Here is a 17,190-nt window from a genome sequence, read left to right on the forward strand (position 1 = left end):
GCGTTGGTTGAGGACGAATGAGTTACATAGTGCACCTATTTTATGACATCATGGAGGTGTACATTTGAGTTTTTGAGGTGTATAAACGTTTAAACATCCCGTGAATTAGTTAGTAATATACACGCGGATGAAGGTGCAAGGGACGACCTCGGTGGATCTTTTTTTTTTTTTTCTTTTCCACAATCCCAGCGCTGTGAACGGCCGTTTCGAGCTTCTTGGCTCTTATCGGCAGAGCGCAGTAAAAAAAAAAAAAAAAAGACCTCGGTGGATCAGTTAGTAGCGTGTCCGCCTACGATCCCAAGATCGCGGGTTCAAACCCGGTCGAGGACGGTGGCAACTTTGTAGAAGAGAAGGTACTCGGACACGCGGTCTTCCGCGAGTGAGTTAAATGCGGCATGCCATGTGTCGAGATTTCGGCGCACGTTAAAGAACCCTCAGGTGAGCAAAATTAATCCAAAGATCCGACCACTGTGGCGTCAGTCATGATCACAGTTGTCTCGCGATGTAAAGCCCCGAATTATTATTGAAAGCGCAAGGAGGCAAAGCAAGGTGGCAGAAGGAGCTCACCAGCACCATCAGATGCAATCTGGTTGTCCACCAGTCACCAATTTGGCAGTCCATTAGGTACCAGCAATGACAGTCTGCTGGTCTCTCAGGCGCCACAAAGGGCGGTTTTGGTGGTCCAGCAGGGATCATCAGAGTGGCTTTTATGGTCTATTAGATGCCATCAGAGTATTTCTATGATTCATCAGATTTCCTGGTGGTCCATCAGAAAAATTTTCAGTCGGGTGGACTATTGGGAAGTCACTAGTAAGGACTTGCAACAAAAGGCAAACTAAAAAAGTGGCTTTATAGCACCAGAGTAGCTTGATGGGCTTGTTGGTACATGACTCGGAGAACAAGGAGCAGTCTAAACAAGGACAACGACACAAGAAGACACACAAACAGAGGCTCTGTTTGTGTGTCTTCTTGTGTCGTTGTCCTTGTTTAGACTGCTCCTTGTTCTCCGAGGCTTTATAGCAGCTGCTGTGCGGCCTGCTGAACTGAGCATAACGGTTCGCTGAGTGATCACTGATCACAGCTGATAAAGGCTGGCAGACTGATAACTTTACTTACTGGTAAAGAAATGATGAACAAGGTATCATGCTCTCTTTGAGAAAAACCTAGTACGAAAACCTGCCGCCTGATAGACCACCCACTGTTTGTATACAAACTACGTCACAACGCCAGATGTCGCGACCTGTCGGCAAAACAAGCCACGTGCGTTGGCTCCCGCGGATCACATGCGTCGTTTTGATGGTTGTTTCCGATGATGGATGCCATTGCGCGAAGGAGATACGAAGGAAAACTTCATGTGCGAGGCAGATATTACCCTGACCTCATCTCGCGAACCGCGTTAACCGCGAAGTTACACGACGGCAACACCAACGTGGGCTTGTTTCACCAACGATCCACTCTTCCCTAATCACATGACAACTTGATGTGACGTGCTGCAGCGGGTGGCCTATAAGCACCTACCAGTAAGGGACAGGTGACTGATAAAGCCTCACTTATAAAGATAACTGCCGGTCTCTGGAAATGACGTATTGGCAAGCTTCACTGATAATTGGTTGTTGGTCGGCACGTTTTGTTACTTTACGCCAGATCAGAGTATGAGATGTTGTTTATCATTTCCTTATTGCTTAGTAATGTTATTAGTCTACCAGGTCTTATCAGTCGCTATCACTCAGTCAGCAGTCACCCCCAGTCCACCGGGGCGCAGTAGCTCACATGAAGCTCACGTACAACTATAGTTCGCCTGCTTATGAGCCCTTATTAGCAATTCCTTATCAGTCAATGCATCATAATATCTATGACACCAGGGATCTTGTCAGTCGTTACCTGTCAATTAATCCGGAATGGCTAGGAGGTGCACCTTTTTATCGAGAATCGAGTATTGAAATGAGCAATAACGATTGATAGGAACTATACTATACACGCAATTTTTTTTGTTTGTTACAGATTTCTTATAAAAAAAACTAGCAGAGCAAAATAGATGCAGTTTTTGCAGTTGAGTTATATGTCCAGGTCAACATTCCCTCAAAGTAAGTATGTAATTACCTAAGGTAACCACAGGTTACATGAGGTAATCTTGAATTTCACTTAATTCACTTTAATTACGTTGACTTGCTTTAATTACCCTCAATGTCCCTTTAATTGATGTTAATTACCTCTGGTTACCTTTGGTAATCTTTAATTTAATTTCATCTTTCTCTTAAGAGAAAGATGGATTGCCATAGTTCATTCATTCATAATTTCATTCATAATTGTCATAGTTCATTCATGCGAAAGATGAATTGAAAAATTATTGAAAATTTTTCCTGGGGTTACCCTAAGGCTCTGGGGTCCTAAGGTATTATGGGACATCTGAGGTAATCCTAATGTCTGGGGTCACCCTAGGGTCTGAGGTTACCCTAGGACCTGGGGTAACCTCAGGGTCTGAGGTTACCCTAGGATCTGAGGTTACCATAGGGTCTGGGGTTACCCTAAGGTACAGTCGCAGGAAAGCACACAAACACTATAAATAGCACCAACAAATGACTTTATTCAACACTTACGTACCTTTAAAACCGTATCCATTCATAAGCACACACTGCCGCAACGCACAAGGTGTCACGGTGTTCGACGCGTCCAAACGATGAACAACGATGGTAAAACACTGTGATGATCCGTTCTTCTGCGTTCCGTACCCTTTAGAAGTCTTGCTTTCTTGTCCAACTTGTTTTTCTTGCATAAAATACCGTCAAATATCTGCGATCGACTATCCCCATCGCCAAGAAGAAAGCGCTAGAACCATTGTTGACGGTGTCTACTCCTTTGTAGGGCCTTAATCTGCAAAAAATATCATGTCAAGAACACGGTTACACAGCGTGCCCGTAATAACATACAGGCTGTCCCAGAAAACGTGTCATTGAATTATAATAAAAAAAACTACACCACCTAGAGTCATGCGGTCAATGGCATTTGTTCTTACTGGGTTTTGCCACCTCCTCATGTGAATGTCGTGTAACGTAAGTTTAATTATGTAAATTTTTGCGAGCTTAAGTCGGAAATTTGCCTAGTAAAGGTCACTTTTTTACCCCACCAATGTGAAGAGCGTGCCTAATTTAGTCAAATTAATGATAATTGACAGGGATATTCAGGAGCTATCCCATCGGAAAAAATAGCCGAACATCATGCTCTACGGAGGTCGCACAGAATAGCGCACGATGAATTTTTCAGCGCAATCTTTGTCAGTCCGACGAAAGGAGGTTGGAAACCCAGCCCTCCCTGACATCGCAGAAAGAGATAAAACAGGCACGGCTTATCACGTCCGACTTTCGATGGGATAATGCTTTCCCTCTTCCAATTTTAGGAACTGTTACTTTTACTACTATCACTCTGTGGGCTGGCTTCGGAACCTCCTTTCGTCGCAATGAGAGCGATTGCGCTCAAAAAGTCATCGCGCGCTATGGTCCGGTGCGCCGAAAAGCATGATATTCGGCTATTTTTTCCGATGGGATAGCTCGTGAATATCACTGTGAATTATCATGAATTTGAGTGAATTCGGCAAGCTCTTCATATTGGTGGGGTAAAAAGGTGACATTTACTTGGCAAATTTCCGAGTTGAGTTCGCAAATATTTACACAATTAAACTTGGAGTACATGACATTCACATTAGGAGGTGGCAAAAACCTAATGTGGCGTAGTTTTTTTATTATAGTTCAATTACACGTTTTATGGGACACCCTGTATATAACATACCCACTGTATCTCCCTGTATTCCATCTTGAATTCTATCTCCCCAGCAGCGCAAACGTTACCTGCAAACAGAAATATGATGAATGGGAATATGTAGTATAGCCCAATATATATACGTTACGATATGTTACGTACCTCAAATGGTTAAAATGCCGAAGGCGAAAAGCGGTTGTTTTCAGGTCCGGGGCCGAGGACTTCACGCTTTGACGACTGATCAATCTGCTGGCGGTTTCCAAAGTCGCTTCCACTTACAAACTGTGCAATGTCACAGGCTTACGAGAATGATACTTTCACGTCAAAGACGACAATGCAAAGGTATTACAACGATGAACCACAAAAAAAAAAAAAAGATTTTTTAACGTTCGAAATCACGCGAAGTAAAAGTGTCAAGTTTAACTAACGAAAAACATAACAACAACACCGGACGAGCTCAGGCTATCAACTGAAAACTTTCCCAGCGCAACAAGCCAAAAACCGGTCTTGGGAGAAAAATGAATAAAAGGCTATTGTTCATTGGATGAGAGACGAAGGACCAAGGTCACCTCCCTGTACGAGACAGAATAGGTTGTGTCGGTTTCGCGGATTAGTGACGTCAGCGCTCCGTCGTCTGCTACTTCCGGGTCAAACTGCTGCTGTCAGTTAGCACCACATTGTATGCGGCAGCTGTTATTCATTCTTTGCGGACGCAAAAGGACGCTTCGAAATGGGTGGATGCTGTGCTTTTAAGTGCACAAATAGCACTACAAAAGGCCATCGTATGTTCCGCGTTAAAGACAGAAGCAATGGGCGATTGCAATCAACCGACTGGGCAAGGACGGCAAGCTTTGGATGCCATCGCTCAACAGCCGGCTATGTAGCGAGCACTTCATCAGCGGTAATTGGCATGCTTCAAGGTCTACCTGTGCATGACTAGGCATTGTGGACAGCATATATGTTGTACGTGATACGACTTACACATTAGGATCTAGCAGCGACGACCCAGCAAACGTGGACTACGTACCGAGCATTTTCCGCCACAGCCAGAAGCTGAGCGAGAAATGCGACAAGGCGATTGAGAGGTAAGTTTGCCTTGTTGAGGTGATGTGCTAGATGGTGTCTTAATGGTATGAATATGACAGCCACAAACGCCGATGCCGTGTTGCCGAAAACCGTTGCACCGCTGCGGCGGCCGCCCCTGAACCAACCGCTTTGGAACAACAAGTTCCCGCAGAGGATGGAACCGAAGTGGACATGGACGTTGGTTAGTTTTTTTCTTCAGTAACTAGTCAATACTTTCACTGTATGGTGTGGTGTGCGCTATTCCATCACGCTTTTGATACACTACAGATACGACGCTGTCAGATCTGACGACAAACCACGTTGTGGACGCAGAAGTGCAAACTGCTCCATGTGGAGCGCTATGCACCTCCTGCAACATCCTGCACAAGAAGGTCAACATTCTTACACAAAGGGTAGAAGAACTTACCATCTCCAACAAGAAACTGTCTGAACAGCTTGCATCACAGAACAATGTCAACTTGATGCCAGAGAAGCAGCTGATATTTTATACTGGTATGTAAACCTCCCTTCATTGTTCCCTTCCTTGTTGTGCCACCGTCAACTCGTTACTCTGTCATCTCCCGGATCATTTATACAAAAAACATTGCTTGCAGGCATTTCGAAGGCAAGATTCTTAGCCTTGCTGGCAGCTATTGTGGTGTGCCTACCACAGGCACAGAAAATCCCACATTCAGCTCATCTTCTCATGGTACTTATGAAGTTGAGACTAGCACTACCGTACCAGGACTTAGCATACAGGTTTAACGTCCACCGACACACTGTCAGCTCTACATTCAAGATCTGGATCAAGCCACTGGCAATTCTATGCAGCCATCTAGTGAAATTTCCCAGTCCAAGTGTTGCACAGAGTTGGCTAACAAGGACAGAAAGAAGGAAGTTCCCACGTCTGCGCTGCATTATCGACTGCACAGAAGTGAAGGTATCACGGTAAGGACTCTCTACTGCAATTTGGATAGTAGCATACATTCAGTCTGTCCTGCAGGCCACACAATCTGGATACTCAACAAGTTGTGTGGAGCAACTATAAGCAGACGTCGACACTGAAGTACCTCGTGTGTGTCAACAATGCGGGAGCAGTTGCATTTATTTCAAAGGCATATGGAGGTCGTATATCGGATAAGTCCATCACCCTGAAGAGTGGTATGTATAAATCTTGTTTTCTTGCTCCTGTCTGCTCTACCTAATCGATAATTAGTAAGCCCTGAAAGAGGCACTGCAATAAATTTGAAGAACACAATGTCATTGCTTTTAAAGATATATTATAGCTTGAATGCACTGTTGAAGGCCACCTTAAGTATGGAATGATTCAAATGCATTCATACTAGGAGTACAGAGACCAAGCATATTGTATTGCTATATTTGCAGGGTTCCTCGATCTTCTCAATGAAAGGGACCAGGTCCTGGCAGACCGAGGATTCCTTCTGCATGACGAATTTGCCCTGAGAAATGTGGAGCTGATTACGCCCACATCACACCAAAAACAAGCAACAGTTGAGTGCCCTTGAAACTACCAAATCACGGAGAATATCCTCAACACGGATCATTGTGGAGTGGGCTATTGGGTACCTGAAGAAGTGGCGTATCTTGACGGGGACTGTTCCATACCACCTCTGCCCAATGTGTGATGACATACTTGTTGTGGTGTCAGGACTGACAAATGTAGCACTACCGATTGCAAAGAAAGGTATGTTATACGCCAATCAGCTACTCTACAGAACAAACAAGAGATATCTGTTCAGACTTGGAAAATATTTATGAAACACGCAATGATGTGAGAGAAGACAGTGTTGACCAAAAATAATGGGATTAAGCACTTACAATGAAAAAAAAAAAAAAGGGTACTATGGACAGATGCTATTTACAATATCAAAGACAATGACAGCAGCATGGGAAAAAATAAAAGCAATTCTTCATTACGACACTCCAAAGGAAATTGTGGGGATAACTGAAAATATATACAATGTGCACAGATTTGTGTGTAGGAATTAATTGCTATTTAGGAGCATTTGTGGGAGGACCTTCTGTGTATAAAATGTACGCAACTTAGCCATGTTTCGGTTCAAAAAGTTATCGTCCTTTTCGATACACCAAATCTCCTCCACCATTTACGTGGACGTAAAAGTAGCACTTGTTGATGTTCTGCAGGTTGAGGTGGATTTGTGCTTGTACCTGGTAATAGTACCTATGTGCAGTCTTTAGGTTTCCGTCTTTATCAAGACAAAAATCCTTCTTTGACTGCCCCACAGAAAGGAGGTCGCAAGGATTCACGTCCTGCAAAGAGTACAGGCATTTCACCTTAACCAGTGATGGAGGGTGGCAGTCACACTCAAAAATTCCGTCCGGTGTACAGCCCAAGAAGGGGTACTTAGGGTGCACCATCAACCCACATTCCTTCAGGCGGGCATTGAGATGCCTCTGGCGGATGGCATTCAGTAACGCCACTTTCGCAATTGGCTCATTTTTCCGGCCATACAGTACTGCCGGCGTAGTTAATGGTCGCGGTTCCAGGATTTTTCTCAGCAGTGAGGAGCAGTTCACCATCTTTGAAAGACACACGTCCTTGAACAGAGAGGCAGTGATGCGCCCCTTACGATGGTTTTCCCATTCTACGCATTCGTGCTGCGCACGTGTTGCCTGTTCTATCTCAATGGCATCGTCTTCACTCACACACAAGTGGTGCACAACACTTTCACATAGTTCAGTTATGTTCTCATTACAGTGCCCTTTCTTTCGCAGGGTTCGCTGAGTCAGTGAGCACAGAGGAGTCTCCAAGTTAATGACAATCTTCTGTGGCTCCTCTGGAAGATCATCACTGTCGGATATGTCATCACTACTGTCAGAGGCAGCTTCTGGCATTTCGTTCATCTCCACTAACGTGAAGTACTGTGCATCTGGTGCAATCTGTAAAGGAATATTCAATGTCAGTGATGAATTTGGACAGCTCAGCTCTGCATGTTCCAAGTGAAGTCATATTGTGCAAAGCTTACTCTCTTCAGCTCTGCCAGGAACGCATCAACTGCTGGTTCAGTCTGTTGTGCAGCTTCCAGTGGACGTTTTCTTTGCCTTACTTCTGTCCTCTTATGGACAAACAACAACTCCTCAGCTGGCACAGGTTGAACCAGAAGGGAAATACAATCATGAAACGTGAGTGTATCACATGCAGCAACAGACTGTACATGTGTGTTACAGCAACAAGAACATTTTTAGAGCCTGAAGGTTTACAGAAAATATTTTTTCGGGAAAATTTTTTTTCAATTTTGGGTACAAATCGGGTAATTAAGTATGTGCAATAAATTTATGCAAATAGGTAGGAACCCTTTCAGCATGCCAGTTTCACGAGGCAACCGGACTCTAGAATCTGAAGCAAATTTTACTGCACCCTCAAAAACCATTAGTGCTGTAGGCTTGTTTTGTACACATTATAGAACAGGTAGCACAACCTATACACACATGATGATATCCTATGAAATAACCTAAACATGGAGACTAGGAACACAAAAGAAGGACAACTAAATCAGACCTATTGGCACAGCTATAGTCATGAGGCTCGAGCGATCCTGGGTGTTGGTAGGTACTATCGTAAACAAAAAGTTTTTGTGTGCACTAATAGTTTATTCATGATTTCGAAAAGCTATCTGTTGCCCCAGTAGTACACGTATCCGAAATCATCAACTGCCTGAGCACGCTTCGGTATCCTGCTACCCTGCACGTGTCACATTGGGCTTGTTTATCCATGCATCTCTGTATCTGTGCATCGTAATGTGGAGCTAGTATACTTTTCGGATTAAACTGGGAACAAGGTTCACATGTGCAAACTACTAATCACTATGTGTACATTTATAGCTCTATGTGAGAAATGGACCTTAAGTGAACCTTCATAATTTTTGTATGGTGGTCATGATACCCTTCTGTTTGGAGTTGTCAACACCTGTGATAACTAAGCATTTTGAATTACTATGCGTCATTTATTCTCTGTTCTCACGTAGTATGGTTAGCCTGAGTGATTAGTATGGTTCGGTTAGTGAACCAACGGCTTTTGAATGCCTGTAACAGCTGTTCAGAATACAACGCAAACGAAGTGCGCAAATGTAAACGCACCATGACTAATTATCTAATTATGTATTACTTATTATTCATACTGTTGATGTAATCTCTGGCAATTGTAGTAGTCCAGATGGATGGCACTGACTGTCTCTATCACGGTGCCATTCTGAAGACGCTGGGACCAATGGGAGTTTCGCTACCTGCTGTACTTTGGGTTATCATTATGTATTAGTATCACCAGCTCACTTGCTTCTCAACCATCCTTTCATTACCTGCATATGGTTTAGCAAAGGGCTATTTTTCTGTTAGTAATCAGGTTTTACCCTAAAATAGTCATCCTGAATTCGCAGTGTTAAATCGGGAGAGAATCTGGTTAAACTGCAAAACTTCAGGCTCTAACCATTTGCAGATGATTGCTACAATTCCAAGAACAACTTCAGATTATGTTGCTAACTAACGCATCATCGTATGAAATCAGAATGCTATTACAATTACTGTTCTATATGTAATAAAGTGCAAAATACCTTCTTGAGGCAGGGCACAACCCACTGGCAGGCCTGGTCTGTTGGACCACAAGATTGTGCAGTTTCTTCGTGCCACATTTTTACTGTGAAGCAGATGGCAGCTGCATGGCTGCAGCACCTACCATAACTGAAGGTTTCTTATTAGTAAAATTTCACATGCAAAACAAGTGTCATCCAGTTATCTCCGCTGAAACATTACACTTACCCTGCCATACACGTGCAGTATGCGTCAAGTATCTTGCCATATGCTGTTGCTGCTACCCAGCAGGTGTACGGCTTCTCGGATCTTTGTGAGGGGCTCACTTCACCTTGCAGAACAACAGTGCCAACTGCTGGACTCGCACTCAGCACGCTGTCCACTTTGCCTGTGCAAAAAGGGGTTTTGATGATGTTTGATGTTTTTTGGCGCAATAACATCAGAAAAAGGTTTTGTTACAAAATTTGTTACAGTAACATTTACCGACTTAACCTTTAAAATTGCAATGTCTTGTTTTTGGAAAACCTGCTGCACACAAAGCCCCTGGACGTAACTGACATAACATAGTTGTCGCCCTCAAGGGCTTTAAAAGCCTCGAAAGGCTGGCTGTCAACCCCCAGTTCTTGCAGGAAGTATGATTTGATATCTGCTTCTGTCAAGAGGGGCCACATGCATTTGTCTGCAGTGTACTGAAGTGCCCGGATGTCATCCAGATGGATCCCACTGTAAGATTTATCAATACAAGGTGCTTAGCGTGCCGCAGTAGAGTCACTGTAGTAGAGTTACAAACTAGCTAGCACATAGAGAAATGCGACAGGAATGATATACAGTGGTCTTACCTGAGCAGGCAACGGGGATTACCTCTCTGCATTGGCTCACTGAAGAGTAGAAAAGTTAAAAATTATATTATATATATTTTGACCAATATTTCCTGACGTAGATAGGGACTGAAGCGTTGATTTGAAAGAGAGTATAAAGGGAACCGTGTGCCCTTGATCAGCTGTCAGGGCAGTAAATGCAAAGAACATGTGTTTCGATAACGCCTTCCAGATGTTAAAATATTGTTCCAACATCGAACTGACGCGTTGTATTTACTACAAACTTGCTAGGGAAATAAAATGTAAGCTGCTCTTTGCAGACCTTGTTTGACGTTCATTTCCTGCGCCGTTTCTGCCCTGTACTTCAATATTTCGCAACATGCTAGCGAAACATACTGCAGTGTCTGACCATCACTCTAAAATGAGCAATCGCCCCATCTGGTTTCATAAAATCTCGGCAAAAGTCTCAACATTTTCCGTCCGGTGACATATGCATGCAGAGCGAACGAGATGCACGCATGCAATTTAAACTTCGCCGCTGAACATCGCTTAAAGTTTATTTCCTTCAAAATGTGTCGCTACATGTGTCCATGCTCACAAAATACGACTACCCATTTTGCCACATTCTAACAGAATACCTCGTAATTGATGATCGTTGGCCAGGGATTTCACGTATACGACACGGAGAGACGCTGAAACTTCGACCCGGAAGTGCTTCCTCCTCTCACCTTTCCTCCTCGTCTGTCAAACCCACACAACCTATGGGGGGTTGACTGACGTATTTGTCCAGCGCAACTTCGACACCCTGGCACCTGCTAAGATTTAGCGCTCGTGTTTTATAAAGTCGAAGTATTGCAGTTTTTTGGAGGCGAAACTCGGTACTCAAGGTCACAAGCATCAACATGACTTCTCAGCTGTAGGGGGGTCGAGTGACCGAGGGAGCAGGTGTGGTCAAGCTTGTGTTAATAAAGCAGCATCCTATTTGTCGAACATAAATAGCGTTACATAACATTTTGCAAGTCACCTCGTCAAGGCAGAAAAACTGTTTGCTTCGCAAAGCGGGCTAGTGTTCTGACGTTACGGAAAATTACATCAATAAAAAAATTTGAAGGAATTTTCTTAAGCCGATGTCTGAACGTGTGGACACAGGGAACAACAACGGCACACCGCCCGTGCTGTTTTCGGGTTTTCGCTCATCGTTCAGTAACGTCACGCGAACTTTCAAGAATGAAATGTGTTCGACTGCCTCCGACGGATTGGATTTGAACATGCACTTTCGTGAAGAGAGGGTGAGGTGCTTCGTGTTGGTTCACAAGATAAACAGAGTACACACATATTTTAGAAGAAAAAAATACCATGCCAAGTTTACTCTCGGATCCGTTTCAACGGCTTGTTTTAGTATTCCCATCTCAAGCGACACATATCCGTGTTCCAAAACTGTGTGGATTCCTGGCAAGCCTTTTAGGATATCCGCACAAACAATCCCTAGGAAAATTTAAGGCAATCCCCGAAATTCTTAAGATGCGCCCAGCAGGCTCTTACACACAGGCCCTGAGGTATCATAAGAATTTCAAAGGATAGCACAGCAAACCTTCGGCTTTTTCTGAGGCAACCCCAGAAGCTCTAAATGCAACCCCAGATGCTCTTCTGGTAACCCCAGACGCTATTGGGGTAACCCCAGGAGCTCCTCAGGCAACCTCAGAAGGTCCTGGGGTGACCCCATATGCTCTTGAGGTAACCTCAAAAGGCCCTGGGGTTACCTCAGCATTACCCCAAGTAGTCCTGGGGTAACCTCAAAGACCCCAGGATTTTTTGCGGTAACCTCAGGATTTTCTGGGGTTACCCCAGACGTTTTTTCAATAGGCAAGAGTAAAAGGTAGGAGTAATAATTAGAGGTAATTAAAGGCAATTCAAGCAAGAAAGTGGAGTTTAAAAGTAATAAATGTTAGATATACGCAATTGATATTAATTGTATATATCGAACATTTATTACTTTTAAACTCCACTTTCTTGCTTGAATTGCCGTTAATTACCTCTAATTATCTTTAATTACTCCTACCTTTTACTCTTAATTACATTCAACTTCAATTCTACTTCACCTTCATATCATTTACCTTCATTTACATTTACACTCTTCTCTTCCCTTTACATGTCCACTTATATCTCTGCCTTGATGAGGCTTCACCATCTCATACACACACAGACCACACACACACACATATGCATACAGCTTTTTCCATTTTGACGCTCTTAATGCTAACGCATTAATACCTGTCATTGAATTTCGCTAAGCAAATTAGCCCTAACGAGAACTATGCACTTTTCAAGCGCTGAAGTGACGCGACCTTCGCCTTATCCGGGTCGGAGAGCTGTCTATTTGGCCAACAGATTAGCTCCTACACCAATCAGCTCTATCGCTCGAAAGCATGTGGCCTTCTCACGTGGATTGACTGGCGCTCGAAAAGGGCGTAGTTCTTGTTTCGGTACATTTGCATTGCGAAAATCAGCGATGGACATTTCACCACACGTGCGCGTTTAAGGATTTTTTAAACATGGATTGGCTTTCAACGAGGAATATATCGCGTTCTGCTATATCGGCTTTTGCGCGAAATCCCCTAATTAAAGAATTTCTTAATGAATTTTAGGTAATTAGTGACCTTGTAATTACATACTTCCTTTGAGAGAATGTTGGCATGGCCATGCCAAGTAACGCTCTGGGGCTCCAGGGTATATTGTGCCCGAGAGCATGGAGCCAGAAAATCTACAGAGCAACCTTCGCGTCTACGGCTTGTCTACTAATTTCGTCCCTACGCTCTCGAACACGCTCGAACAACCTAACAGCCTCCACGTCGCCTGCGAGAGGTTCTTGAGCTACACTAGAATTGTCAACTTGAGCTGCACCGTCCCAGTCAAATGTGTGACTCATTGACACAATTGACATCGCGAAAGTCACCAAAATTCTACGCCATCGGACCTTGCGACATCTCTGAACAGAGAGACCGCCCCCCCCCCCTCCCATTTCGGTGCGGGTGGTGTTGTACGATCATTGGGGTTTGTTGGGGGGCGGGGTCCTTGGAAAGTCCCCGATTCGAAGTCAGGACTAACTCTGGATCTAACCAACGGCGGGTGTCTAGTGGTGGTGGCTTGTCTGAACAGGCGGTCCAGTTGTCGTTACCGAGCTCTCTATGGCGCCCACTAGATACCGCGATGGGCGACGTCTAGAAGACATCGACTTAGTGTTGCACTTTTTTACCACAGCACGTTGACATGTGATTTGTTCCTTCTTTCTCAGAGTACCCGCAAAGTGTGCGCAATTCCATCTATCACGCTTTGTGCCAAATCCTCGCTGACGCAGAATGGCAGAGTGAAACGTTCAACTTCCTTAGGGTTGCTGGTGTAAGTTTGAACAATCGTTCTACCGTCAATGAAATAATCAAAGTAATGAGTGATTGCTGTGCAGAAAGAATGGAACCGCCTCCTCAGCGACACTGTTCGGGACACTGCCAAAGAGTTGGGTCTACCCTTGTACAGAAAGGTAGGATATACTCCACTCACAGTCATGTAACGATAAGTGCTTCAAGGGAAGAGTATGGGAAATTCCGCCACGTGTAGTATCAATTCCGTTGCCATCGCTTTCTCGGTGTGGTAATGCAATTGCCCCGCCCATATTCCATCATCGCACCGAATCATGCTACGTGGGCAGTTTGGTGAAGTGTTGCTGGGACAGACTAAAGGAGAACAGCGAACGTAGCAGTACCGAGTGCTATGACGGCTGAGGGCCGTTTGACCTTGTACGTAAACTTGTCGAACGCCATCGTCAACACACTCTCGTGTCCTTCAGTTCGCACGTATAGCAACTAAAAGTGCTCGGAAAGCCCCGAAATTGAATTTGCTGGCTTTTGCTGCTGAGGCAACACGTCGGTAGAGACGCGAGCATGGCTAACGTGCACTACTTTACAACGCTTTTTGTATACGCATTATTTCGTGACTTCCTTGGTTGATTTCGAGCACAGGTGGATCACATGATCACAAACATCCGCTCTGAGCATGGGCGTGCTGCGACAAAAATATATTGCCGGTTAAGCACCCCAGACCGGCCCACGGATGGCCGACACCGCCCACTACACTATCTGTGCTGCTAAATCGTGGCGGCCTACCGGGAACTTTACACCACTGACGGAATAACAGTCATCGAAACTTCAACGATGACGCCAAAGAATGCGGCCCATATGTGATGACGCACGAAACTTGCACTCGACATACGGCCACAAACATCACTGAGCCATGAACGTGCTAAAGAGCACCTAGCTTCATATTCCTTCCGAGGAATATCAGCCATCACAACTGAGAAGAAAATAAGGGCCACTCGCAGCACAGCGGTCTATACATGGAGTTCTCCTTGTGCGGAAAAGGAAATATTATCTGCACTAGAGGGTATTGAGAGGAAAGAAACAACAACAACTACTTTATTTTGAGACGATGAATGGGGAGTTACATCGCCAGGGGCGATACTCTACCCGAATCCTGGTGGTGATGTGAAGAATGAAATAATGAGTCCCCCCACAATAAGGATCGAAGTCCGATGGTGTCCGAAAAGAGCTTTGACTGCAGAGCGTTTGTGGGCTGTATTTGACCAGGGACCAAGCAATTTTGATAGAGAGAGAGGTGGCGAGAGTCCAGCTGATTAAGAGACCCTGAGAGTGTGGTTCGGGAAGGTTGGTAGTGTGGGCAATAAAGAAGAATGCGCTCTAGATCTCCTAGAGCACGGCAGTGACAGCATCTGGGAGAGTCAACTTGTCTCAAGCGGTAACAGTCACTGAGCTGTAAAAACGGGAACGGCTGTTTGAGGAAAGAAAAACGTGTAAAGATAGGATGAGTTTTGTCTTTGTAAGGGCTTTGTCGGCGTAAATTCACGTATAAAGACCAACGTGCAATGGTTATGTATTTATTTATTTATTTATTTACTCCTCAAGGCCCGAAGGCATTACAGAGGGGAGTGGGTTATTACACACAAACACAATATACAAAGGTAATAAATACAGGTCAGTATAAACGCAATCGTACACAAAATACCAAGCAATTAGATAAATAACACTAAAATAAGTCACATAAGTCACAATGAGCCACATAAATAACAAAATGTAACATTGTTATGCAGTACATCATATATATCACAATCAATTAGAAAACTCCAGTAAAGTAATTAGTGCAGCATTGAACTTTGAATTGTCATATATGTCAGTGATGTTACCTGGAAGGCGGTTCCACTCTTCCGACGTACGGGGAATGAAAGAATGAGAACAGGCAGATGGTTTGGCAGGGAGCAATGCCAACTTTATGTTGGTGATCTAAGCGAGATGAAACATAGGAAACTTGTATACGTCACTTCCATTTGTACATTCTACGCTGGCAACTGTTAGACCAAATGACGAATTAACTCCCGCTACCGGTGACATCACGACGGTTTGGACTTATAGGGCGCCGAGGCCTATAGAACTGATTGGACATTTGCACGCTCCAAAAATAAAACGCCGCGTACTACCTCAAAGCTACTCTCCTTCTTTTGTAACACTGTCAAGTTTTGTCGAAGTGCAAGCACTGAAAATACAGGTGTGTGTCTTTCTTTACGGCCGTTGAAAAGTGATTCCGCGGGATGAGAGTTGTCGTAGGGATAATTTCGACAGACGCCCGAAGTTGTAGTTTACAGAAGGAAATGCCATAAATGACAATTACATTTTACTTTTGACGCTATGTTGCTACGGAAAGTTAGTGTGCGTGAAGCTACTCGCCCATGTTTCCCGGATGAAGCACGTGATCTTTTGTTTCTCGTCTCGAACCTTTGGATAATGAAATACATTGCTTTGCAGCGCACCGTCGGCGAGCAGAAACTGGTTGAGTCAAGATGGCATGAGCTAGGAAGCGAGGAACTTGGTATGCCCTGTTCACTTATCCCAAAAATTTCGCTGCTACAATATCGCTACAGATGGCATTGTCCCAATAGTGCATATATCCGGGATATCAGAGAATCACGACGATAGAGATGCTACCTACACTGCTGCTGCTGGTATACTTAATGTGACCAGACTTAGGCGGGACAGGTGCCGCTTGCCACCAGCCTGAGCGTGGGATGGTGTTTTATCCCGCTTTTGACTGAATTGAATCCCGAACGGCAAAAGGATGCGGCGAAACAAGGAAGGGTTTTCGACTTCCACGTGGCCCTGTCCCGGCTCTTATCTCGCGAAGGTCTAACAAGTCATTCCCATAGCAGAGTCAATACTTCATGTATGGCGGGCTAGAATGCAATTTCATACTTCATGGAATGCAAGAAAAATCGCGTGCTTTGTTCATCAAGCTGCCTCATATGGTCTTGACACAATGAGCAATCATCGCGGCGCTAACGATAATGACGAAATGAAAGTGCGAGTTTGGGCCGAGATTTTCCCTTTGTACCTTATATGGGTATATACACAGGGGTGGCATCCAATGTATTTCTCCGTAGAGGAAAGCGTGCTGGGCGAACGCAATGCATCATGGTCAGGTCCTGGTCGCACGTCACAGCAAACGTCAAGGCGCACGTGACCTTAAAGATGGCGGCGCCCGTGATCGGTGGCCAAACCGTTTGTAAACAATGCGGTTGTTGTTTCTGGACGACGTTTTGGATGTTTTTCGATCACGGTAATTATTTTTATCCGATAATCTTGCAGTAAAACGCGCAGTTTTACACATAAAGCCTCGTATTGTTGACTTCCAAAGATGTGATGACGACTGTGCGTTAAGACTTACCGAGCCGATGCCATGTACTTGTACCAACTAAGGAGAAATGGGCTACCATGTTGCGGAAGAAGCACCGCATAGTTTACGCTAGCAAAATACGGTAATCTCTTGGTGTTATGACGGCGAAAATATGTCGGTAAGCGGCAAAACGACATATAAACAAAGTCACATGACCTGAAAATGACGTTCTCTATGACGTGCGACCAGGACAAGA

The 17,190-nt window shown here is 44.4% G+C and overlaps 2 protein-coding genes and 1 long non-coding RNA gene across 3 annotated transcripts in view; 2 read left to right on the forward strand and 1 right to left on the reverse strand.

Annotated features, from left to right (window-relative positions):
* Positions 1–2,570: 2,570 nt before the first annotated feature.
* Positions 2,571–4,193, reverse strand: LOC135396056 (uncharacterized). Its single transcript, XR_010423274.1, has 3 exons — positions 3,916–4,193; positions 3,784–3,842; positions 2,571–2,871 (listed from the first exon to the last, which is right to left on the reverse strand). It is a non-coding gene; the product is annotated as an uncharacterized LOC135396056 (long non-coding RNA).
* An 817-nt stretch (positions 4,194–5,010) lies between these two features.
* On the forward strand, positions 5,011–6,518 carry LOC135395870 (uncharacterized). Its single transcript, XM_064626957.1, has 5 exons — positions 5,011–5,020; positions 5,107–5,331; positions 5,433–5,766; positions 5,822–5,979; positions 6,205–6,518. The coding sequence occupies exons 1-5, from the start codon at positions 5,011–5,013 to the stop codon at positions 6,342–6,344; spliced, it is 867 nt and encodes a 288-aa protein (XP_064483027.1). The 3' UTR covers positions 6,345–6,518.
* Positions 6,519–16,048: 9,530 nt separating this feature from the next.
* The window catches only part of LOC135395871 (TBC1 domain family member 19-like), a 66,252-nt gene continuing 65,110 nt past the window's right edge, over positions 16,049–17,190 (forward strand). The window contains exon 1 of the mRNA XM_064626959.1: positions 16,049–16,133. Coding sequence (XP_064483029.1) covers positions 16,049–16,133 — 85 coding nt within the window. The remainder of the gene's footprint in view (positions 16,134–17,190) is intronic.

Source organism: Ornithodoros turicata, chromosome 5 (assembly GCF_037126465.1).
Source record: "Ornithodoros turicata isolate Travis chromosome 5, ASM3712646v1, whole genome shotgun sequence".
Taxonomy (NCBI): Eukaryota; Metazoa; Arthropoda; class Arachnida; order Ixodida; family Argasidae; genus Ornithodoros; species Ornithodoros turicata.